At 52.8% G+C, this 24795-nt stretch overlaps 2 protein-coding genes across 11 annotated transcripts in view; one reads left to right on the forward strand and one right to left on the reverse strand.

Moving 5' to 3' along the window:
* Positions 1-442: 442 nt before the first annotated feature.
* On the forward strand, positions 443-17903 carry ATPAF2 (ATP synthase mitochondrial F1 complex assembly factor 2). Its single transcript, XM_029927960.1, has 8 exons — positions 443-744; positions 9777-9821; positions 10072-10217; positions 11463-11560; positions 12906-12986; positions 15098-15210; positions 15675-15790; positions 17534-17903. Exons 1-8 carry the CDS (start codon positions 612-614, stop codon positions 17669-17671), a joined length of 870 nt encoding a protein of 289 aa, XP_029783820.1. The 5' UTR covers positions 443-611; the 3' UTR covers positions 17672-17903.
* Positions 17904-18936: 1033 nt separating this feature from the next.
* DRC3 (dynein regulatory complex subunit 3) overlaps positions 18937-24795 on the reverse strand; it is a 32058-nt gene continuing 26199 nt past the window's right edge. For 6 of the 10 annotated variants that reach the window (XM_029929204.1, XM_029929200.1, XM_029929203.1 and 3 more), the window contains 4 exons: positions 24175-24298; positions 23742-23831; positions 19562-19693; positions 18937-19209 (listed from right to left, as the gene is read on the reverse strand). In XM_029929204.1, coding sequence (XP_029785064.1) covers positions 19096-19209; positions 19562-19693; positions 23742-23831; positions 24175-24298 — 460 coding nt within the window. In that variant the 3' untranslated portion in view covers positions 18937-19095. Of the gene's footprint in view, positions 19210-19561; positions 19694-19959; positions 20124-21655; positions 21801-23741; positions 23832-24174; positions 24299-24795 lie in introns of those variants that run through there. The other 4 variants (XR_003904818.1, XR_003904819.1, XM_029929206.1 and 1 more) reach the window with 4 other exon arrangements.

Below are 24795 nucleotides of genomic sequence, written 5' to 3' on the forward strand. Positions count from 1 at the left end.
AGGGGGAGAGGAACCGCCGCCGCCGCGCGGGAGCCGAGGGGGGTGGCAGGGAGGGAGGGGCCGGGGCGCGCACGCGCAGGGTGGGGGCGGAGGGGGGGACCACCCGCCCGCTGCCTGCGGACCAAGCGCTCCGGCTGCCACCGGGACCCCGGGACCTGCGAGCAGGGCCTCCCTGTCCTGAGCTGAGTCCCCCTCCCCACTTGCCCTCACACACACACACACACCACCCTTCCGATTGGCTCGGGCGCGCCCGGGGGGCGGGAACAGGCTCACGCGGCGCTTTCACCCATTGGCGGGCGGAGAAAACACGTGGCGGGGTGCGCGAGCGGCCCTCTGGGACTTGTAGTCTTCACCCCGAGGCGCGGCGTGGAGGGGGCGGGGCGAGGTGCGCTTGTGATGCTGATTGACTGGGGGTGTGCGCAGGAGGCGCGCAGGATCGACGGCGCGCCGCTGGTGTCATGCGGAAGATGGCGGCGCCCAGGGGAGGCTGAGGGCTCTGGGGAGGTGGTGAGAGGTTTCCGTACAGCCCGAGCGTGCGGCTTGGGGATCCTTTCCCTCTGCTTCCTGCTCTCAGGTTTCGCGCGGGTAGTCCTCCCAGGCTCTCGGGCGCGATGTGGAGGTGCTGCCTCCGGCTGCGGGACGCGGGACGCCGCCTCCTGAACCAGCCTCGGGGTGCTCTCACCGCCTCCGTGGGGCCGGGGCCAAACCCCCTGTCCGCTGCCCGGGCCTACGCCCCCCCAACAGGTGAGGGAGGCCAGAGCATATTCTCTTTTGGCCGGGGCTCGAGCCGGGCTTAGGTGGGCGGAGGGGTTGGGCTGTGCAGGGCGGGGTAACCGAGGCAGGGCGCAGGCTTATGAAGTTACGCGGTTTTATCGTGTCCTGCTACAGATCGGGGCGGGGGCCGGGGGGAATAGAAGCCCAGGCAAGGGCAGACCACCTGAGGGCACACAGCGCGTCATTGCATGGGACAGTTATTGCCATTTGGCACGTGCAGCTTTTCTCAGTGCTTATGATTTTCCTTTCCTCTAAGGAAAGTGGATGGCATTCTTGTTTTCAGACAGGGTAATTCGGGTTCTGGATCAGGACTACACCAGGGTCATAGAGCAGACCCTGTGAGAAGTTTGTGGAGGGCAAAGATCGGCCTGTTTTCTGTGTCCTCGTGGCTGGGCACAGAAGGACCCTGGAACCGGGGCATTCGGTCGGTATTCAAGTCTTACATCCTGGCCAGTTTCTCTGCAGGTTTCCTGGCCCTCCCTCCCACTGTCCTCCCACAGTCCCTGCCATCTCTGCTAAAGAGTTGACCCTAGTGTCTCCTTTCTCTACTTCTGACTAATAAGGCCTTAGAAGAAGGTAGTGTGGTTCTTTTCACCGCTTCTGGGGCCAGGTTTTAGGGAAAGAGTGGGAGTGACTCCTTTAAAGGAGTGAAGAGTAGTAACACTCTCTTTTCATTCAGTTCGTTTTTCTGTGCTGAGAGCTGGAGGCAGTAGCCTTCAAGGCAGACTTGGTCTCCCTCTAATGTTCACTGTCAAGTGCAGTTTATAATAGTCTGATTAAACAATAGCGTGTAGTGTCTTGTGATAAGGGAAACACAAAGAAGCTGGGAGAACATAAAGAAGCACCTACTTCCACCTTGGGGGTTTTGAGAGTCTAGAAAGGGTCTTGGATGAAAGGACAGTTCAGCCGAGTCTTGGCAGATGAGTAGGAGCTTGGTGGAGAGGAGGAGGAAGAGCGTCAGGTGGCTGGAACAAGTTCAGAGATGACGGCAGAGTGTAAGGAACCTTGCCGTAACGCTGCCTGCTTTAGAAAATCTAGAACTCTAAGACAGATTGGCATTGTGGCGGAAGTCCAGATCTGAGGTTTAATGCTGGCTGCTGAGGTCCTTGTGATCTTGAACACGAGACTGCTTCCTTTGGGCCTCATTTTCCCCTGTGAGTTGAAGGACTAGGTTGCCTCTGAGGGTCCTTCTGTTAAGTTTCATAATTTTAAACAAATGGGGGAGAGAGTTGAATGCAGCAAAGATCTGAGCCTTTACCTGTCATGGTCCAAGTTGAAGGGCCTGGACATGGGCCATGAAGAGCCAGTTGAGGGAAGGGCACCTGTGATACTGTGAGTTATAAGGAGAAATATACAGTTGATCATTGAACAATATACGGGTTAGGGGCACCAGCACAACAGTCCCCACCGTCAAAAATTCACATGTACTTTTTGACTCCCCCAAAACTGAGTGACTAATAACCTATGGTTGACCGGAAGCCTTACCGATAACATAAACAGTAGATTAACACCCATTTTGTATGTTGTATGTATTATATTCAGTATTCTTAAAGTAAGTTAGATAAGATAATGTTATTAGGAAAATTATAATAGAATCGTAAGGAAAATAACCTGTACAGTACTGTACTGTAAAAAAAAAAAATCTAGGTATAAGTGGATTTGTGCAGTTCAAACTCATGTTGTTTAAGGAATGACTGCATCTATTTGGTCGTCCTCCAGTTCCTGGCACGCATCTCTTAAAACCCTTGTAACTACTAACCAATAAGAGCTACGGAAGAAGCTGTTGTTATAATATTTGGTTTCTTGCCCTAAAATAGCCTCAGAGATACGGAAGTCGGAAGTCGAAAGGAGTGTCTTATTCATAAGCCCCTTTCAACCACACCTGAGGTTATGTTAACGAGGTGGCTTTTGGAAAGCACCTGAGGATGGGGGCTGGTTGCCTGGGGAACCGACCACAAGATTAGAGTTTTCAGTAGTTTCTGTTCCACCCTCTGACCTCTGGGGAGGGGAGAAGGGAGATTGATCACTAACGGCCTGTGATTTAATCAATCATGCCTATATAATGAAGCCTCCGTAAAATCCCTGAACCGTGGGGGGCAGAGAGCTGCAGGGTTGGTTGCTGGGAGAGGAGCATGCCCTTAGCAGGCCCGGAAGCCCCATGCCTTCCCCGCCCCCCCCTCCCCACCTGTGCGGTCGCGCAGCTCTTCCTGAGTTGTATCCTTTTATAATAAGCTAGTGATCTAGAAAGTAAAATCTTTTTTTCTGAGTGCTGTGAGCGACTCTGGCAAATTCATCAAATCTGAGGAGGGGGCCTGGGAACCTCTGATGTCTAGCCTGTCGGTCAGAAGCATAGGAAACAATCAGAGCTTGCATTTGGCATCTGAAGGGAGCGGGGCAATGCAGTCTTATGGGACTGAGCCCTTACCTTGTGGGATCCGATGCGATCGCCAGGCAAATAGTGTCAGAACTTAGCTGAATTGTAGGACACCCACTGGTGTCACAGAGTTGATGGGTGGCAACCCCCCCCACACACACATTTGGAATACAGAGTGTCTGTGTGAGCATGTAAAGGAAAATGAGAGTTCCCTTTACAATATCCCAGGAAGATAACGACACAAGCAAAGGGGACATATTCAGGAGTTCACTTAAACTGGCACAGGCAGAGGGTTAATTTAGATGAGTGGATGCCACTTCCCAGCGTAGAGGCACACGATCTACCATCTGTTTCCTTTCTACTGCAGACTTTACTAGTTGAGGCTCTTGGAAGTATCTGGCTCATGGTAGGTAGTCAAACATGAAAGAGAATAGGAATGAAAGAATGAAGCCCAGTGGGAGGGCAGTACCTGAAACCAGGCCAATGAGTGCACTGCAAAGACATCACCAGTTTGAGATTCTGCGAGTCTCTAGGATGGTGGAGCGCTAAACCCAAGCAGAGGCCTTATCCATGAAGACTTGGCGGGCAAGCTGATTGAACTTGGCTCCTTAGGAGGGGCAGAGCCACTTCTCATGAGAGGAGGGGGTTGGGAAAGGGTTCCTGGGGAGTTGGGGGAGATTTTGCAGCAAGGAGACCTGTGTGAGGGTATGGGGTGGTCCAGCTCTGTACCGGAGGGGGAAGGTGTTCTGGAGAGGCTGCTTGTCTGGCTGAGTGCAGTGCCCAGAGAAGTCAAGGCTGGTCTCCTCTATTTACAATTTTTCACCTGGACACGTCATTTAGCTTCTCAGAACCTCTACCACTTCAGAGGCGTTATTTGCCCTGTCTTCATAGAGTGGCTGTGTTGGGTTGAAGGAGATTCTGTAGACAGAGCCCAGCCTGCCACCTGTTTTTGTAAATAAAGTTTTATTGGAACACAGCCATGCTCATTCATTTTCATATAATCTAAGGCTACTTTCATTGCAGAGCTTACTATTTGCAACAGAGACCATATGGCCCACCAAGCCTAAAATGTTTACTCTGGCTCTTTATGGACAAAGTTGGCCAACCACTCCTCAGGATGCTAGAGCAATTGGGAAAAAAATGTCTTTAGTGATTTAGCTCATCTACATTGATCACTGTGGCGGATGTATTTGCCCCGGAGGATTTTTATTTAAGTTTATTTATTTTTAGGGGGGGGCAGAGAGGGAGAGAGAGAGAACCCCAAGCAGGCTCTGTGCTGCCAGGGCAGAACCCAACGTGAGACTCAATCCCACGAACTGGAAGATCATGACCTGAGCTGAAATCAAGAGCTGGATACACAACCAACTAAGCCCAGATGCCCTAACCCTGAAGAAATTTTCTTAACAGCCTTATTGAGACACAATTCACTTATAATTCACTCATTTAGAATGTAGAATGCAGTGGTTTCTAGTATACTCACAGTTGTACAGCCATCACCGTTTTCTAGAACATTTTTATCACCCCCAAAAGAAGCCCTATACCCTTTAGCTAGCACCTTCTCCTTCCCTCCCTACCCCTCTAGCCCTAGATAACCACTATTCTACTCCCTGTCTCTGTAGATTACCCTAGTTTGGACATTTCATAAATGGAATGTCTTTTGGAGCAGGCTCTTATTTATTTATTTTATTTATTTATTTTAACGTTTTTATTTATTATTGAGAAACAGAGAAAGACAGAGCATGAGCATGGGAGGGGCAGAGAGAAGGGGAGGCAAAGAACCCAAAGGAGACTCCAGGCCCTGAGCTGTCAGCACAGAGCCTGACCCGGGGCTTGAACCCACAAACCGCGAGATCAAGACCTGAGCTGAAGTCGGACACTCAACCTACTGAGCCACACAGGCGCCCTGGGCAAGCTCTTATTTAGACTGCTTCCAACGTTTATCCGAGTTGTAGCATGTATCATCAGTACCCCATTGTCTTTCATAGCTGAATAATAGTCAACTGTATGGCCGTATCACCTCTTATTTACCCATCCATCTACTGATGAACATTTGGGTTGTTAACATCATTTGGCTATTCTGAGTACTGCTATGAACATTTGTGTACAAGTTGTGTGTGTGTGTCTGTGTGTATGTGTGTACACGAATTTTTATGTGGGGATATGTTTTCATTTCTTACAGACGCATATCTGAGTGTAGAATTGCTGGTTAACTGGTAACTGACTTTGAGGACTGCCACACTTTTCCGAGGTGGCTGCACTAGTTTACATTTCCACCAGCTCCGCACGAAGGTCTCCATTTGTCCACATCCTTGCCAACACTTGTCGTTACCTGTTGTTAATCATAGCCATTGTAGTGGGTGCAAAGCAGTTTCTCTTGGTTTGGTTTTATGTTTTCCTGATGCTGATGAAAGCCAGCATCTTTTCATGTGCTAACTGTGTACATTTTCTTTGGTGGAGAGATGCCTATTCAGATCCTTTGACCATTTTTTAGGTGGGTTGTCTTTTTATTTTTCAGCTGTAAGAGTTCTTAAATAGCTTGTGTGAAGAATTTTGATACCTGAAAACGGTTGGAGCCGCCCTAGGATTATGGATGGAGTCCTGCCTGAAGTCAGAATCTAGCTTTAAGGCGTAAGGGCCACCAGATGGCACTGTTTAAAAAGATAAAGGTGCTGAGCCGGGTCTGAGAGGGCACCTCCTCTGTTCGTAGTGCACTGTGGGAGTTGTAGTTCTGAAGGCTTGAGTCTCCAAAGCAAAGGCCTGGTGGACATTTAGGCTGGTAGAAAGATCACTCGCTGGTCCATGAAGCCTGGGACAGGAGGAAGAGTGTAGGGGAAATGACACAGAAAACAGCCTGTTTTCTTTTTCTCTTTCTTTTAAGTTTATTTATTTTGAGAGAGAGAGCATGTGTGTGCATGGGGGAGGAGCAGAGAGAGAGAATCCTAAGCAAGCTCAGTACTGTCAGCGCGTAGCCCAACACAGGGCTCAAGCCCACAAACTGTGAGATTATGACCTGTGTTGAAATCAAAAGCCGGGCACTTAGTCAACCGAGCCCCATCAGCCTGTTTCTTTTTATGGATTGAAATGACCTCATAGGAAAGGAGTTGATGGTTGTTAATTTCCAATTCACTCATAACGTGAACAGGTTTTTAAAGTTGTTCTCTGCTTCTCTGCTTATATAGCCTCTTTTTCTAGTGGCTAGCTTTTAAAAATCAATACTTTTTCACATACCTATGTCTTTGTATCTACATAGTCCACGTGTGAAAGGCAACGACTGTGTTTTTGCCACTGAAACCGATGTTGTGTAAAGAGAGCCATTCATACTCAGAATAGACCCAAGTTCTGTGTGATCCTACAAGGCTTAGGGGTTAATTTCATCTCTAAAGATGGCATCCCTGTCCCTGAAGCTAGTCCTGTGTCCACTGAGACTATGCGTTGTTCAGAGGCTCCTGGTCTCACGATTTATTTCATGTGACCCAAGACCTCTGAGGGTCCAGGCAAAGAGCCTCCATCTTTTGACATTGTTGGGGGGCATGGCTTCCACCAAACGAGTTTCCCGGATCCCGACCTTGTTTGCCTATGCGAGCCTCTAATTTGGCTCGCTCTACCTCTGTACTGAGACCTGCCCGCCCCGTCCCCCTCACCACCCTCCGTGGGCATCTCTGCAGGAGGGCTAGGTTTTTGTCCTTCTGACCACTTTTTTAGTTCTCTAAACTCAAGCTCTCATGAGGCCGAAGACCTTCTGGTAAGCAGTTTCTTCTGCTGGAAACTCCTTCCACACACCCCCTCCAGAAGAGCAATCCATCAGTGCAGGTCGGCCAACTTCTGCCTCTCCCTCAGGTCTCAGATGTAATTTGACTGCCTGGAGGTCTTCCTATAGCCCACGATGAGATGAGATTGGGCTCTCCTGGTTGTGTGTGTGTGTGTGTGTGTGTGTGTGTGTGTGTTTCCAGTGTCCCTTGTACTTTGACCTTCAAAATCACTCTACTGCTTGGCTGGTTTTCTGTTCAGCTTCCCAGTAGACAGGAAGTGCCTGAGGGCAGGGGTGAGCTTTGATTCCGAGCGAGCGCCAGGACTTACTCCCCTTCCTGGAAGAGGATTGGTACTGGGATCAGGAGAGCACTTGTTTAAGACTCGCAGCACGTGGGCCTGCCGTGTTTTGAGGCTGGGCAGCCTTTGTGCCCCTCTCGCCAGGGGCTGTCGTCTCTTTCTGCATGGCTTACTGCAGTTTTGAGCAATTTGGGTTGACCCTTCCTTGTCCTTCTATCCTTCCCACTCCCTTCCAGTTCTCTGAATCAGACATAGAGGGGAGGGGTCCTGGCCGGGACAGAGGAACCAAAGCCTGACCGGCGAAGCAGAGGGAAAAAGACTTCCCTCGTGGAAACCTCACTGTCCTGCCTGCTGTGGAAGGTCCTGCCCGTGCTGTCAGTTTTGGCCCCGAGTCCAGGTCTCTTGGGCCCACTTCCTGGGGCTGTGTCAAGCTGTGTGCTAGAATGCTCTCTGCTGGCGCTTCCTGCTGATGGGGGCAGATCCTTACCCGCCAGATCTCTTCCCACTTCCTGCCTGGCCTGGCTTGAGACACATTGGCCGGCTCAGACATTGGAGAACATATCGAATGTGGTCTGGGAGCCTCCAGACATAAGGAGGCTTCTAGATTCATGTCTCATCTGCTACCCGAATGTGACAGGATGGCATGTAAAGTAGGCGCATTTGAAAGCATCAGGATGGTGCAGACTGTATCTTGGAGTCAAATGTGTGAGAGAATCGCCATCACCGGTTCCTGTAAACGTGGCAACTCATGCCGCAATAACACAGGAGCGTCTTGGTGGCCAGATCCTGCCACTTGATTGATTTAGTTAGTTATTTAGTGTTTAGACCCCATAAATCAGGGATTTTTGTCATTTTCATTCATGAGTTTAGACCATGTACCTAGAATAGTACCTGGCATGTGGTAGGCACACAAGTTTTGGGAGTGGGAACCCTGTTTGGACCTTAGCTTAGTAAAAGCATGACTGTGAACGTGCAGTCTGGAGCCCTGTTTGTGGAAGCATCAATAATAGAATGCAAAATTGGAGAAAATCTGATGGGTCATGGAAAACTTAAAAATAGCACGTTTGGAGTAAGACCAGATACCTTCTCTCCATTACCCCTCCCCCCACACAAACGAAGCTCTCCTGATTTTCAGTCTATTTGAATTAATTTTAACTTAAGTTTGGTTTGCTTTTTTTTTTTTTTAAGCACTAAAAGCAGTTAAAAAGCATTAAAAACTAATGAGTTCCCGCCTCCCCGTGCTGCATCGGTTGTTTCCAAGGAGTAACCTCACTGATGGACTCTGAAAGCTTCTAGGACCAGTTTATATGTGACGACAGGAATGAATATTCGTGCGAACAAAGGTTAAGACCAGCTATGGTGTTTAGCTCCCGAAATGTGACCTGCTTGTTCTTTATTAGCTGAAGGAAGCTGTAATTCCGTACGAGGCCCTCTTGGGTTTTAAGCCCCCCCAAGTAGAAGAGGGGGAATTCGTTTACCTTTTCATACAAGATTCTATTCCAGTTATTTTCACATGTCGCAGGACCCATATTCCTCTCCCACCCCCTTTTAAAGTTTATTTTGAGAGAGACAGAGAGAGCATGAGTGGGGGAGGGGTAGAGAAGCCACAGCATGCTCCGTGCTGTCAGTGCAGAACCCAATATGATCTAGATCAAGATCATGACCTGAGCCAAAATCAAAAGTCAGATGCTTAACCGACTGAGCTACCCAGGCACCCCTAGTTCCCCTTTCTTAAAGGAAATGCTTGGAGGAGTGCCTGGGTGGCTCAGTTGATTAATCTTCCGACTTCAACTCAGGTCATGATCATGCAGTTAATGGGTTTAAGCTCCACGTCGGGCTCTGTGCTGACAGCTCAGAGCCTGGAGCCTGCTTCAGATTCTGTGTCTCCCTCTCTGCCCCTCTCCTGCTCACAGTCTGTCTCTCTCTCTCAAAAATGAATAAACATAAAAAAAATTGCATAAAAAAAAAGAAATGCTTGGAATTCCTGTTGAATACACAGGCAAGCTGGTTAATTAGGTTAATTAATTGGATGGAGAGGATGGGAAATGCTCCTGGGATCTCCCCTTACTGCGTGTGCACCACACACGTGCACCCGCACATCCACACTGGCTTTCCTCTCTTGCCTACTTAGAGGCACATCAGACTCTTGCCCCAAATGGGTCTCTGGCTTTATCACACTCAGATTCGCTCTTTGGACGGGAGCACCTTGTTCTGCCATGGGGGTGGTGTGGTGGGGAGCATGCTTAGAAGTTCAAGCACAAGGTGCTAGAAAAATCTGTTGTGTCAGTCTGCAGCTTCACAATGCTTCGTGATCAGACTACTCCCGGGCTTGGGGGTTGGCGGGGGCACGACCGGGATGTCCTGTGCCTCCCTCATCCCTGGAGAGTGAGTGCCCTCCTCCCTCCAACTTTAATCAGAAGCCGTTGATTATGCCGCGTAGAGTAGGGCACACCTTGAATAGTGATATGAAAATCAAGCCAATCAATCAGCATTAGCAGTAGTGACACAAGCCGGTCTTGTCACTTCCCGTGCCGTCTCGACGTTATTTTAAACTGCCTTTTTGAAAAATCTTTTTTTACAGAAAGGAAGAGGTTTTATCAGAATGTCAGCATCACACAGGGTGAAGGTGAGTGTCTGAAGTTTTGACTGCCTCTCTCTCTCTCTTTTTTTTTCTGTGAATGGGTAGAAACATTTTTCATGTCTAGCTGGTTTCAGCGGTGAGATTACCCTTCGCGCTTTTGTTGGATAGGTTTCTGTGAGCTCTCCATGAAGGGACTCAGCGCTCTTTGTCTGCACCGATTCAAGTTGCTAAATATAGGAATGGTCACTCGATTCCACTTAACAATCCCTGAGAGGTTTTCATTTGATCTTTCAAGGTGGCTTTGAGATAAACTTGGACCACAGGAAGCTGAAAACTCCCCAGGCCAAGCTCTTCACCGTCCCCAGCGAGGCCCTGGCCATCGCAGTGGCCACTGAATGGGACTCCCAGCAGGACACCATCAAGTTCTACACCATGCACCTGGTAACCGGGTCCTGAACGTATGCCCCCACTGCTGGCGTCCCAGGCTGCCTGGCAAAAAGTGACACGCTTTTCACAATTCCAAATTCCAGCCACACTTGCTTCCTTGAGCGTGCTGACCATTCCCCTCCTGGTCTGGTCCGCTGTAGTCCCCTGCCCCGAACACAGTGCTGGGTGGCCGGTTCCTCCTCTGGTCCCAGGACAGGTGGGGCCGGCCCCCAGCCACACAGCAGGCGCTAGAGCAGACTGGGGAAGGGGCTGGCTGAGCTCTACAGGTCCAGGCTCTGCAGCTTCCAAACTGTAACCTCGGTTAAGCCGCTGCTCCTTCCCAGCCCTGGGTTCCCCGTCTGTGAGAGGTGAGCACGGTGGTCAGGACAGAACGACGGGACGCCTGGAAAGTCCTTGGCGGGGTCCCTGGCACAGAGCAAGCACTCGGTCAGCACTGGAGTTGGTGCTACCATCCCGGCCATGCCTGGGCTCAGCCTCCACACACAGACTCAGGCGGGCCTCCTGAACATCTCCACAGCCTGCCGCGGGGCTGGCCTGCGCCTTTGGCTGTCTGATGACATTAGGGTGACAGGACTACAAACTGATTGGTGTCATACCTAAGCAACCTTCTGGGAAGAGTAATCCTCCTCCTGGTTTGGCTCATTTGTTCCCCTGCTTCCTAAGCAGCGGGCCAGCTGGCAGCCTTGTGGTCAAATTTGAGTTCCAGTAATGCTTACGTGACATATTTGCTGATCCCACCTCTCTGGGCCTCAGTTGTCACATCTCTGAAATGGTTGTAATAACAGTACTTACTCCAAAGGACGTTACAAGGATTAAATTAAATAGAGCAGAGCCTGGTGCTGACAGCTCAGAGCCTGGAGCCTGCTTTGGATTCTGTGTCTCCCTCTCTCTCTGACTCTCCCCTGCTCACACCGTCTCTGTCTCTAAAAAAAAAAAAAAAAAAAAAAAAACCAAACCCATAAATAGAGCAGAGCCTGGTAGTGGAGAGCATGCGTCCTGGGCAGCTTCACTACTCCGGGGTGCTGTGAGCATCCCACGGGCCGTCACACGCAGCGTTTGGCACAGAGCTCTCGGTAGATGTGCCACGGCTGAAGGTGTGGAGACACGTGGGGTCAAGGGCTTCGCTTTGTCTCCAGCACTTCCTGGGCGGTGCTGTCTGGTTCTCCGTGTTGCTGTGTGTTGGAGGCGGTGTCCCCTGGGCCCAGCAGTGGTGACCGGGCTTTTTGCCTCCTGATTCAGACCACACTGTGCAACACGTCTTTAGACAACCCTACCCAGCGAAACAAGGACCAGCTGATCCAGGCGGCTGTGAAGTTTCTGGACACCGATACCATCTGGTAATTGACATTTAGATGGGCATTCCCCTTGGACTGAGTGGGTCCTTTGGGCTGTTTGCCTCATTGCCCAGTTATCAGCGGAAGAAGACGCAGACCCTTTTCTTTTATCTCACAGGGCAGGGAGGCAGTCTGCCTGACATCACTCCTTAGGCATCCTGCATATCCCTGGGAGGGAGGGCTCTTTGGGGCACACCAGTGTCAGAGCCCCGGGCACTCCTCTTCTGTGGCCCGACAGCTGTCCTTTTGTCTGGGCTGCAGTGGGGTGGCATACATAGCTCTCACAGGCTCGAGGACCGAGGGGTCACTTGCCAACTCCTGGTAGGGCATCCAATCCTGGACTTAACGGGCACCAGCACATTCCCACCTAGGCACTGTTCTCACTTGTCTGCTTGGACATGGAGATGGCTGGTTGTTTCCGGAGCTGGCTGCTTCCACTTCTGAGTCCCCCCACTCCCGTGCCTGTGTTCTTTAGCTAACTGGTCAGTGGTGGTGAAGGCAAGCACAGCGACACGTGTCTGCCGACCCAAAGGCTCTAGAATCCTGAGCTGTCCCTTTGTCATCACAGCAGCCCATTGTCCTGCACACTTACGATCCCTTCTCCCTTCTGCTCACGCTGCACGGTGGCCTTCCAGGGGGCCCCCTTGTCTTCCTGTCCCGTGAGGCCTTGCCACATGGCTCCCTTTGGCTGACTCCCATTTTTGGGTCTCTCTGTCAAAATAAGTGGCAGCAGGTGGTGTCAGGCGACCAAGCCAGCTCTGAGTCTGTAGCCGGGAGGCATGTGGGCTCACGAGGTGCACATGGGCGGTTCATGGCCAGGGGCATGGTCTCTTAGAAGGGTTAGAGGAGGTGGGGACACAGCGACTGAGCCTCTGGCACGGCCTCCTAGGGTCCTGGTCACTCTACGATCAGCGTCCCGTCGGTCTGGGGGTGCAGTATTCGTGTTCAGGATGGCACCGACAGGGTTGCCAGCCTTAGCCTGCCAGATAACTGGGGACATTTGGGACCGTGGTTCTCAAACTCAAGGTTGCAGTAGCATCCCTTAGAGGGCTTGTTAAGACACAGATTGCTGGCCTCCACACCCCCCAACCCCTGAGTTTTTGCTTTCCATAGGTGTGGGGTGGGGCCTGAGAACTGGCGTTTCTATCAGGGTCCGAGGTGATGCTCTGCTTCTGGCTCCAAGGCTACGCTTTGAGAACTACTGCTTTCCAGAAGGACTTGCCGGGCTGGGTGGGAGGAACTGAGCAGAGAGGCTTTTTGCTGTTGTCTTTTATGTTTTCCACTGTCTGTCACTGAGTAAAGGAATTGTACTTTTCTATTAACGAAGGTGGTTTTTGCAATGAATTAGCTACAGGGTAGAAGAACCAGCAACGCTCGTGGAACTTCAGAGGAACGAGTGGGACCCAGTCATAGAATGGGCCGAACAGAGGTAAGGGGCAGCCGTGTGGTCAGGGGTGCGCTGCACCACAAAGCCCTTAGCTAACTGGCTTTCTGGGGTAGAGCACCCGTGGAATTCAGCGCCTCTCGCATGTTTAGGGACAGGACCGGCCCCCTTGGGAAAAAATGCTCCTCAGACTAGTGTCAGCCACCAGGCGCCAAGCACCTGCTCTCCGTGCACGCTGTGCTAAACGCAGGGATGGAGCCCCAGCTCTGCCACGGTTGGCTGTGTGACCTGCGGCTGGTGCCTTGAGCTCTCTGAGCCTCCTTGTCTGGTCCCCATAATCCCCACCTCTTAGTGGATTATGAGGAGTAACCGAGGCGGTGCCTGGTATCCCACTGGGTCCACGGTAAATACCCAGATCTGGGCCGTTCCCATCTTTATCATGGTCACAAGTGCCGGACCATTAAACCAAATCCCCAAACAGCATGCACGATGCATACACACGTGAAGACGTGTCTGGTAACATTTATCCTAAGGACGTAAGGCCTCTAGGAATTGATGACACCCAGCATGTTCCCTTAGCAGAAAGATTCTCTTGTGCAAAACTTAACAAACTTGATACGGTGATATGGTGGCAAAATAAATTGGATTTCATTTCATTCCAGGGGAGTTTGCAAGGGCTCCTAGCCGACCGTAGTATTTTTGTAAGCGTTTGTGGAGTTGTTGTTGGCATAATGTTTGTCACCAGAGTGGTATCGGTCGGTCTCATTTGTAGGCATTTCCTGAGTGCCCGCAGTGTGCCAGGTATCCTTGGGTTTTATAGTAAAAGTCACAGCCAGTGCGCTGAAGGGTCCCATAAAATGTGACAACTACAGCAGTGTGTAAGAGCTCTGAAGGCACGGTGTCATTGTGGAGTTTAATGAAACATGACAATAGTGTGGGTGCCTGGAGAGCTTTGCTGTGGCACAAAATTGTCCACTTTTTGTGGCACTCGAGATGCTTATCCTTAATAGTTTACAAAACAACCTGGCCACTCACTGTGTTACTATTAGAAATTTCAGCAAGAATGTTTCTATACCAACAGGAAAAATGAGTTACATATGAAAGAAAATTACAAAAATTGCCTTTACTCCATTATATTTTTCCTGTGCCTCATACAGTTATTACTGTTCTTGAAAATGTGTCATTCTTGAAGCCAGCTCATGTCCCAGACTGAAAGCAATGGCTTATGTGCAGTAGAGACTTCATAAATATTTGAAAAAATGATTGGATGATATAGGACATGTACAAAGCTTATTGTAAGGAAAATATGGGGCGCCTGGCTGGCTCAGTAGGTGGAGTACGTACTTTTTTAAGTTTATTTATTTTGAGAGAGAGAGTGTGCACACGTGTGCGTGCACAAGTGGGGGAGGAGCAGAGAGATGGTCAGAGAGAGAATCCCAATCCCAAGCAGACTCCACACTGTCAGCACAGAGCCCGATGCCACTTGAACTCCTGAACCGTGAGATCATGACCTGAGCCAAAGCTGGACATTTAACTGACTGAGCCACCCAGGTGCCTGAGTGTGCCACTGGATCTCAAGATTGAGGGTTTGAGCCTCATGTTGGGTATAGAGATTACTTAAAAATAAAATCTTTAGAAAGTATATTATTATAAGGAAAATTATTTTAAGTTTATTTATTTTAAGAGAGTGAGAGAACACACAAGCAAGTGGGGAAGGGGAAGAGAGAGGCAGAGGGAGAGAGAACTCCAAGCAGGCGCTACGCTGTTAGTGCCGAGCCCAACATGGGGCTTGAACCCACCAATCATGAGATCATGACCTGAGTTGAAGTCAGACGCTTAACTGACTGAGCCACCCAGGCGCCCCAGGAAAATAATTTTTTAAAGAAATCTTTTGTGGTCTCAAATGTGAAAAACTTTCTGAAAAGGTTTAAAAAGCAAGTCCCCATGCTTTTGATGGAGATTCTAGGCCAACGAATTAGAATTTCAGTCAACTGCTTGGACTCTGGCTCCGCTCTGGGGTGCAGGAAATTACTAGGTCAGTGGCAGTTGCTCCCAGAATCCCTCAAGGGGCACATGCATGCTCTTTAGGACTGTGCTTTGGGCAGAAGCTGGGCCACGCAGCAGGACAGGGACACACCGAAGCCTCTCCCTTTCAGATACGACGTGGAGATCGGCTCCTCCACCAGCATCATGGGGCCCAGCATCCCAGCCAGGACTCGGGACGTGCTCGCCAGCCACCTGGCCTCTTACAACATGTGGGCCCTGCAAGGTACACGCGGTGCTTCCCGCGGGGCTGGGAGGGCGGCCTGACAGCCACGGGCATCCAAAGCCCGGAGTGTCACCGGGGGACTCTACGGGGTGGTTCTGATGGAGGCTCCCCACCCTTCCAGGAGAAGGTTGGCTTTCTCCTCTTCACGCATCTCAACTTCAGATCTCACAAACCGGTCACTGGACAGGGGGTGGAGCTCTCTGACGGCCGAGGTTCAGGTCACATGGCTACCTGGGCAGGTGCAGAGGAGGGGTCACACCCCCAAGGGAAACCGGCCTTGCTCTCTGAGAAGAACCGGAAAGACACGAGCCAGCCACAAAGCACATGTGCCCTGTGATTTCTTCCCCCACCCGGCGCTTTTGTACCTCTCTAGGGCTGCAGGGACTCGTGATGTGTAGGGCCAGTGACTGCCCTGTCTTGGGGTGGGGGTGCCCTGGATCCTGACCTGGCTTGTATCCCCACAGGGATTGAGTTTGTGGTGACCCAGCTCAAGTCCATGGTGTTGACCTTGGGCCTGATGGACCGGCGCCTGACCGTGGAGCAGGCCGTGCTGCTGTCGCGTCTGGAGGAGGAGTACCAGGTGAGGCCGCCCACGGCCCAGGGCGGCGCCTCAGGGCCTCACCCCTCACCTCCCTGACTCAGACCAACCAGGGGCCGGGGCTAGCCTCGCCAAGAAGGTTTTGTGTAGATTTAGCCTTCCAGTCCTTTCATGTACCTCCAGACACCGAAACTAAGGGCCGATAAAAGTACTGTCAGGAAATAGTAATACAAAATAAGGGCAGGGAGGGCTCCTGCTGTGTTCCGATGCTACGCTTAGCCCTCCCCTCATCGCCTTCTGGCCCACCTGGCCAGGTGGGGGCGGCTGTTACCTCTGTTTTACACAGAAGGAAACTGAGGCACAGGTCCCACCCCTGGAAAATGCTGGAGCCAGGGTTTGGAGCCAGGTCTGGGTGACTCCAGGCCTTCACCACTATCCACAGGTAGAGGCTCACAGACAGATCAAGTTCGTCTGCCTGGGCCCTGCGGGACGGGCCCGGCTAACAGGACTAGCAGCCACGTTCGCGCTCCTGCGGAGGCTCGGCTAAGCCTTGGCGCCCTGACTCACATGGCGGGTCACCTGGCTGGCAGAGCAAACACGGGTGGCTGCTGCTCAATCAGAAGTTTTCATTTACTGGGTTTGAAATTAATATGGTTTTGCTACACTGTCATTTGCATTTTTTAACTCTGAGAATTATGGCGTTCTCTGCAGTCTTATACTGCTTTTTTTCCAGCCTCAGAAGGTTAATTGCTATTACAAATCCGCTCCTAGCATGATGAAAACCCTTTTGTAATGACATTATTTCCCAAGTCCGTCCAGTCATCTGCTCAGAAAAATGCCAGGGGAAAAAAACTGTTTCTCCGCTGCAAAAGAGGCTAGCTAGAAACAATTATAAACAGGCAGGGGGTGCTGTGTGGGGGTGTGAGGGCTGTGGGAGGTGGGGGGCCAGGAAGCCCGCCCTCCAGTCTGGGCTCTATGTTTGATGGTGGCACCCGAGCCGGGCCACAGCTCTCTGAGCTAAGTTTGATCCGCCACAAAACGGGGGGTTACCTGGTTACGTGTGGGGGCTCTCCGAAGGTACACAGTGCTCCTCGGATGACGGATCACAGTTGGCCTCGTTGACTGGGCTGCCCAAAGATCCCGGTAGCTGGTGTGGTGTGGCGGGTCCCGAGTTCCTGGGTGAGCTGGGCCAGCTGGGCCTCTGGCCAGGGAAGAGCCAGCAGAGCCTGGCTGGGTCCTGCTGACATCTGGACGGCCACACCGTGTCTGGGGTTCTCTCCTGCAGTTGGTAGAGCCCTGGAGAGAATCTGTAAGTCTGCTCCAGCAGGCAGAGCCCAGGTTTCTGCAGCAGCCCCGGGGAGGTGGCACTGAAGCAACCATGTGGTTTTGGTTGATTTATTTATGCCACCCACATGGGGGGCACTTGAGGCCCAGCCTGGAGAGGCAGCTTGCAGAGGATGACATTTTACAGGCTGCCTCCCGCCAGCCTCCTTGTGGGCAGAGGATGGCATTCGGGTTGGGCCCCCTTGGGGGAGACGCACGTGTCGTTTGTGGCAGTGGGTGCCTTTGGGCAAACTGTCTGTGCCTCGTCAGCACGGCTGCCTGCCCTGCCCACCTGCAAGTCCTCACCTGCCGCCTCCCCTCCTGTATGGGTCTCATGTTTTGGCAAGATTGGGGCCCAATCCAGTCCCCCCACCTCAGCTATTGGGGTGGAACGTGGCTCTGGCCAGTCGACAGGCAGACACTTGGCCAGTCACCCAGCGGCATTTCATATCCTCCCCTCAGATCCAGAAGTGGGGCCACGTCGCGTGGGCCCACGACTATGAGCTGCAGGAGCTGCGGGCGCGCACGGCCGCTGGCACCCTCTTTGCCCACCTCTGCTCTGAGAGCGCCACAGTGAAGCACAAGCTCCTGCAGCAGTGAGGCGAGGCGAGCAGACCGGCGGGACAGAGGCTGCACTCAGCCACAGACTCACGGCCCACAGGACTCCTGGCCTGGCGCCGCCTGGACATGCCCATGGACCCAGGGCGGCTGTCGAGGTCAGTTCCGGTCTGCACCGGGCGCCCCTGCCCCGGCTGGCAGCGGGCAAGCCCGACAAGCACACCAGTGACTTCCTCTCCACCCAATTGTATTAAATATTTCAGTGCCCTGGAAACGTGGAGGCCTGTTTTCATTTGCGCCTCTGCTTCTCCCTGCCCCTCTTGACTTGTCTGGGTTTCACTGGGTCAAACAGCTTCCCTCCCATAGCAGGTTTTGATATTTGCTGCCCGTGGCCAGGAGCCTCACACAATTGGGGAAATCACATCAACACACATCTCCATGTAGTCCTCATCCTGAAGTCTCCCCCCCACCCCCCGTTTTTTAATCAAACCATATTTTGAAAGTGAGTCCTTTTTGTTCTAAGCTGGTCATTTCTATTTCTAGTCTTTTAGAAGAAGTAATTTACTCTTGAAAATAGAAATAGGCGTTGTTTGTGGGATCAAAGCCCAGGCAGGCAGGGCAGGGGTCCCTGAGTTGCGTCCTGCTCCGGGTGCCCTCAGTGTCTCCCGACATGGCCACTGGCCCTGCCCTGGGTGGCAGGTGTGGTCTCAGGGGAAGCAGGAAGAATCGGAGAGTTTGGGCAGCAAAGGCTTTCTGAGCCGCCTGTCCTGGCACCCGAGTAATAAAATGGCATCACCCCCTTCACGGGGCACCGCCATAAGCCAGGTGCTTCTCCACACTTGCCACGTGCTCTCCCCAAGCCCCTTGACCGTGCTCAGAGGAGGCACTGTTGTTGCATCCCCACTTCCTAGATGAAGCTCAGGCTGCAGAGGGGACGTGGGAGGTCCAGCCTATGCCCTTAACTTCCAGAGGGTCCTCTGGTCCCCGCAGCCATCCTCAGAGCCATGGGGAGCCACAGCACCGGCCTTGGTGGGCTGGCCCCGGCCCCAGGACTATGCGGGTGTCTGCGGCCTCCTGCGTCGCTCCTCGGCACGAGGAGAGAAGGGCTCAGACCGCGGCAGCCTGCCCTGGGCGCGGCAGCAGAAATGCTGGGCACACCACCGACACTGGGCCCCGGCCGAGAGTCCTAGCTCACGGGCAGCCCCCTCAGAAGTCGCTCTCAGTAGACTGGCCAACTGTTCATCTTGGACTTTTTCTCCTCCTCAGGAACGAACGGGAATGCTGGTTATTTTTTTAAAGAACGAAGAAAAAATGACTTAGTTCTTTATTTTTCTCTGCATTTCCCAGGGGCGGGGGAAGAATGGGGTTAGGAGGGTTATGGGTTGAGAAATTCCCAGGAACACGTCTGAGGCTGTCAGTGACGTGATGTGCTGCGTGGGCAGAGAGCCGTGTGGGCTGGCGCAGCCCTAATCTATGATCTCACTGCATTCCAGGCTGTCTAGCTCGTTCTGCATGTGGTCGATGTATTGATAGATCTCCTTCACCCGCCTGCGGTTCCTCATGATCTCATCCTTGTGGATCTAAGGGGTGAAACCGAAGCCCAAGACCCTGAAGTCAGAGAACTCGCTTATATTCTCTGAGTCTGATTTGGGGGAAAGGAAAACGTTCTTTGAAATTTGCATAGTTCCATCTGCATTTACTTTAAAGCCTCCGGGATTTGCTTCTCTGTGTCTCTGAGGCAGGAGTTGGGATGGGTTAGCAGGTGGGTTTTAAAGTCTGAGGGGGCCAACACGGTCTTCAGTGTGGATTTCTACCCTCCTTAATTCTACTTTATTTCTTATTGTGAAGAGTCTGCCAGCGGGGGAAGAGTTTCTGGCCCGGCTGGTAGCTAGAGAGGTGGGTGCAGCGCGTGGGTGACACGCGTTCACTCACCGTGTCCACTAAGTGTGAGCACCAAGAGTTTGTCCGTGTCACCAGCTCATCTTCTCGATTGTCGATCTTCAGGAGGTGGAGGTCATGCGAGGTCCCGACAGCATTAACAATCGTGTCCTTGTCGACAAAAAGCTGGTGAGGGAGAAAGGTCAAAGGAGCAAGGTCAAAGGGGCATGTGTCTCATTACTGCCGTGCCACCCCCCCCCTCCGCCCCCGGCACAATAGGACCGGAGAGAAAAACAGCCGAGCGTCCCCTGGCTGGTGCAGGCAGCTGGTCAGTGCCCAGTGGAGAGCCCACCTCCGTGTCACAGCCCACCTTCCGGGGACAGTGCCTCCCAGACCCAAGCAGCGGCGAGTGCTATGGGGAAAGGGCCCACCATGGCATTGACCTTGCAATACTGTTTGGGAGTGTGTTTTCTTCAGCGAACCTCACTCAGGACGTCTGCTCTCACAGTGGCTCTCTCTTACTTGCCCCCAAGTCTGACTTGCCTACTACCAGCTGGCCGGGTGGGAAGTGGGACTCTGGCTGAGGGTCTCCAGGCTGCTCAGAGGACAGAGGACCCTGTAAATTGATGGCTGCGTGCCCCATGCTCTTTCTCCATTGCCCCTCACGTTAACCAGATTGAACCTCGGGTTATACTTGGGGTCTCCTGCCTTCTTTTTCCCAACCTTGTTTCCTGCCTTATAAAAAGCTATTCAGGGGCCCCTGGGCGGCTCAGTCAGTTAAGCGTCCGGCTTCAGCTCAGGTCATGATCTCACAGTTCATGGGTTTGAGCCTCACGTCAGGCTCGGTGCTGACAGCTAGCTCAGAGCCTGGAGCCTGTTTCAGATTCTGTCTCCCTCTCTCTCTGACCCTCCCCTGCTCACACTGTCTCTCTCTGTCTCTCAAAAATAAACATTAAAAAAAAAACTTGTTGCAAAAGGGGGCACCTGGGTGGCTCAGTCTGTTAAGCTTCCGACTTCAGCCCAGGTCATGATCTCACGGTCCATGAGTTTGAACCCCTCACTGGGCTCTTTGCCGTCAGCACAGAGCCCGCTGTGGATCTTCTGTCTGTACCCCCTCCCCCAACCCTTGCTTGCGCTTTCTGAAAAATAAACAAACTTTATTTAAAAATGGATCATAGCAGGTCTCTAGGCCAAGCGGAGACCCAAGAGGGTGCCTTCCACCCTCTGAGGTTGAATGGGTAGGATACAGCCTCGGAAGCGGTGGAAGTAAAGTCTGCTTAGAGACAGACGAAGTTAGAACCGGTTGTGAAGACTATGGATCATACAAACCAAAGGAATCTGGTTTGAAGAAGTATTTTAAAATGCAAGTTGCGGGGTCCTGAATGGCTCAGTTAGTTGAGCATCTAACCCTTGATTTCAGCTCTAGTCAGGACCTTGCGGCTCATGAATTTGAACCTCTCATGGAGCTGCGTGCTGACATGGAGCCTGCTTGGGATTCTCTCTCCCTCTCTCTGCTCCTCCCCTGCTTGTGCTCTTCTGCCTGCGTGTGCATGCTCTCTCTCTCAAAATAAAGAGGCAAACATTTAACAAATTAAAATGCAAGTTGCAAGTTGTTCCTGGACCTCGGGTGTCCTGGAGTGACAAGAGCGATGGCTACATGTTTGTCCTCTCAGAATAATTCTTAAGGGCGGAGCATTCCAGACTCCCCTTCCGCTTCTGCCAGTCATAAGCACTGAGATAGAGGCAGGGGTGAGGCCCTGACATCACAGCTAGATGCCCACATGGCTGTTCAGAGCACCCTGGGAGCGAGGCTGACCTCCCCCTGCCCCCTAAACGTGGCAGTGGCCCGTTGCAGCACGAGGCTGCCTGCCCTCGGCCCGGCGGAGGCGAGTGGCGGCGTGCTTGCTGCCACACTGACCTCACCCCTCGAGGCTGTGGCTCCAGTGCCCCGCCCACCCCCTCCCTCCCGGCTTGCTCCTTGAGCACGCATGTGCCTTTTGCCTTTCATTCCAAAGCAGTGAAGGACTTCAAAAGTCAGATTTGGCTTGAACTACGGCCTGAGCTGATCACAATCGCTCAACTGAATGAGCAGAGTTTTCAAGAGATAAACAACATCATCGGTGGGACTTGTAATCATGATATGCTCACTGATAACAGAGAAACCAGATTTGTTCTTCTGCACATCCCTGTCTTGCTACAGACTCTGAGTCAAACTGCTTGTGTTCAGATCAGCTCTATCATCTGCTGCATGTCTTTGGGCAGGTTACGCTCCTCTGTGCCTCAGTTTTCTCATCTGTAAAAGGGAACCATAATGGTAACTATGTTACTGTGTTGATGTGAAGATTAAAAGAGCAAATATGTTGTCTGGTGCTTCTCAAGACGGCTGGCCCTCGGGAGGCCCTCGGCAAACGTCAGCTATTTGTTGTCATGATTACTTTTTACAGTCAGGGCATCCTCCCCTCCCTTCCCCACCGAGAACGACCTGCCACGTTTTATTGCTTAAATGTAAGGAGACTTAAGCCACAGTGTAAGGTCCTAGTGACATCTCTCAATATGAGGGCAGGCGTTCCCCAAAGGACAGAGCTCACCCTGGCCCACGGAGGGCAGAGTGTCCAGTGGGCTCTGCTGGCTGCCCCCGTGAGGCCTTGAGGCCCCTGCCGGCAAGCCCAAGGCAGAGCCCCACCGCCTGGGACCATGGGCAAACCCAGAACACCAGCTTGTGGTCCCCGGTGAGGGGCACAGGCCCTGCATCTCTCAGGCTAGAGTTTGAATCCAGACTCTGGTCCTCATAAGTGCTGTCGCCTTGGGCAGTTTACCAATCGTCTCTGGGACGCAGCCTCCCCCAGTTTTCCCATCTGTAAACTGCGGGTGATGAGTGTGCCACCTCTGTAGGGTGTTTGGGGAGATAAATGGGATCCCAGGTGAGTGTCGGGCTTCCATGCCGGGGCAGCAGCGAGCCCGCGGTGAGCCAGGCTCCGTGTGGGCAGTCACTGTGGTCGGCAGGTACTGAGCGTTCCTGGAGCCCCAGACAGGTGGCAGACAGCGCCGGGAAGAGTCCTCCCGGCAGGAGAGAGGCCTGGCCACTGGAAGCACCAGTCCGGCCTGCTTGTCTGCCACAGAGGTTTGGGGCCCAGCTTTTTCTGTATGTCCCAGTTATTAGGAAGGGATGATTCGGTCCCGTGCCCACTAGGCATCACAGACCTGGGAGCCGTGCCGTGAGGGAACTCCATGACCCCTCGATGGCCCATCCAGGGGATTGCAGAGTGGGGTCTTGGGGGCAGCCTTATTTCAGGGAAATGACATCATCTTGTATCTGGTCAACAGCAGCATTTGGCGGGTGTTTGGGGAGGGAGGGCTGTGGGGTCGGGACTGCCAGTCTCTGTGCCCACGGGGCTTGGCCAGCACTGCCAGCGTGGGGCCGGAGAGCTCCCAGCACTTGGGCTGAGCTGTGGCAGCTGTGCGGGCACCCCCGCTGGCACCGGGGAGGTACATGGCGGTGAAGAGGCCGTCCCTGCTGTCCCCGCGAGCCCGTATTTACTGTGGGTAGTCACAGACCGAACCGACACGAGCACGAAAGCCTGAAATTGTAATAAGGGCCCTGACGACCACGACCGGGGTGTGTGATAGAGAGACGGTGGTTCTCCAGGGAAGAGATGCGGGAAGTCCCCTCCAAGGAGAGCTGAAGAAGGACGCGCCAGACACCCGGAGACCTGACGGAAGGGCATGTGCGCCAGGTGGACTATCAGACGAAACAAGTGAGTAGGGACTGAGGGGGCGAGGGGAGGAGGCGGCTGAGGTGGGTGGGCCAGGCATGAGGGTCTGGTGCACTACAGTCAAGTGCAACTCCAAAGGCCACGGGAGGCCATTAGAGCATGTAGTGCAGAGGCACAAAATGATGTAGTTTGGGTTTTCCAAAGCTCTCTGGCGGCTGCGTGGAGAACAGCCTGTAGGGGGGCAGTGAGGCGGCCAGTGGCCTGGGCAAAGGACAACGTGGCTTGACTAGGTGGTGAGTGGAGATGAGAGAGAGAAGCACCACCACTGGACTCCCACGCAGGGGACCCAGGGAGCCTCCTGTCAGGAGCTCAGACTGACGGCTGACCTAGGATGACTCATTACCGGAAGTGCTAGAGGAGGGTGGGAGGGGCAACATGGCAGATCAGAAATGGTGCCTGGGCCTTTCCAACATCCTAGTAGTGCTGCCCCTCATAGATCCTCAAGGGTTAGGAAGACCTACGTGGGAAATTTCCGCACATAACTTCCTTTTGCAACTGCCTCTCTTGGAAACCGCCAGAAGCCCCACAGAAATGATCTTTTGGAAACCAACCTGTTGGTTAAGTTGAAACCACTTCATTATCATGAGCTCCTCTTCAGTTGGGCCCCACCGAGTACCCAAAGGGAGTTCTATTTGTTAGCCTATTTCATCTGCCAACCACCTTGCAGAGGGCATTATTGTCCCTTTTGCAGGTGGGGAAACTGAGGCTCTGGGGGGATTTCAGGTTTACCAGAGCCACAGAGCCAGCCCCACTGGATCTGTCTGTCTTCTGGGCCTGCAGCCTCTGGGCCTCTGGCCCACCCACGACCCTCACCCTCACCCTCACCTTCACCCTCTCGGCCCACAGTTCCCCAGCCCCACCCACCGCAGCCACGGCCCTGCCCACAGTGCTCACAGCTCGCACGTCCTCAGGCAGGTCCTCATCCAGCTCCCCCTTCAGTGTCTTCTCGAGGGTACTGATGGCGATCTCCAGGAGCTTCTCGTGGTGGTGGTTCTCCAGGTCCCGGCACTGAGCCATCGTGCAGCCAAGTTAAGCAAAGGCCAGGGATCGGAGCTGACCAGGCGCGACCTGACCCTGGGACCCTCAGGCCCTCAAACCTGCATCTGCAGACCCTGAGAGAGCGGGGCCGTTTCCTCCAGACAAGAACAGACTTTGAAGGGTGGAAGGGCGCACCTGGAGGTGCCAGTGCATCAGCTCTTTCACAGCTGTGGTACACATGCATGGAATCCCAGGCCCGTCCTGATTCCCAGCCCACCATCAAGCCTCTCACACCTGCTCATCACTGACCCTTGGTGCTGGGTCCTCTCAGAGCCTCTCCATCCAACACCTCTCTTCCTCCCACTGCTTCCCGACTGAACAGCAAAGACCTGGTCTTCCCGCTCTGGCCTTTTCTCCAGACAGCTGCCAGCATGCTCTTAAACGTAGGTAGACTGGCCCTCATCCCTCCCATGCTATGGCCCTCCAGGAGCTTCCTGCTCTCTGTTGTGGCCTAAAGGCCCCGTCTTGGAAATGGAT

Source organism: Suricata suricatta, chromosome 17 (genome assembly GCF_006229205.1).
Source record: "Suricata suricatta isolate VVHF042 chromosome 17, meerkat_22Aug2017_6uvM2_HiC, whole genome shotgun sequence".
Lineage (NCBI taxonomy): Eukaryota > Metazoa > Chordata > Mammalia > Carnivora > Herpestidae > Suricata > Suricata suricatta.

Bases quoted from the DNA above. Each gene is read 5' to 3' on its own strand.
- ATPAF2 (XM_029927960.1), top strand. From the start codon at position 612: ATGTGGAGGTGCTGCCTCCGGCTGCGGGACGCGGGACGCCGCCTCCTG. The intron at 745-9,776 runs GTGAGGGAGGCC...CTTTTTTTACAG, and splicing joins GGCCTACGCCCCCCCAACAG to AAAGGAAGAGGTTTTATCAG. The intron at 15,791-17,533 runs GTGAGGCCGCCC...TCCTCCCCTCAG, and splicing joins GTCTGGAGGAGGAGTACCAG to ATCCAGAAGTGGGGCCACGT.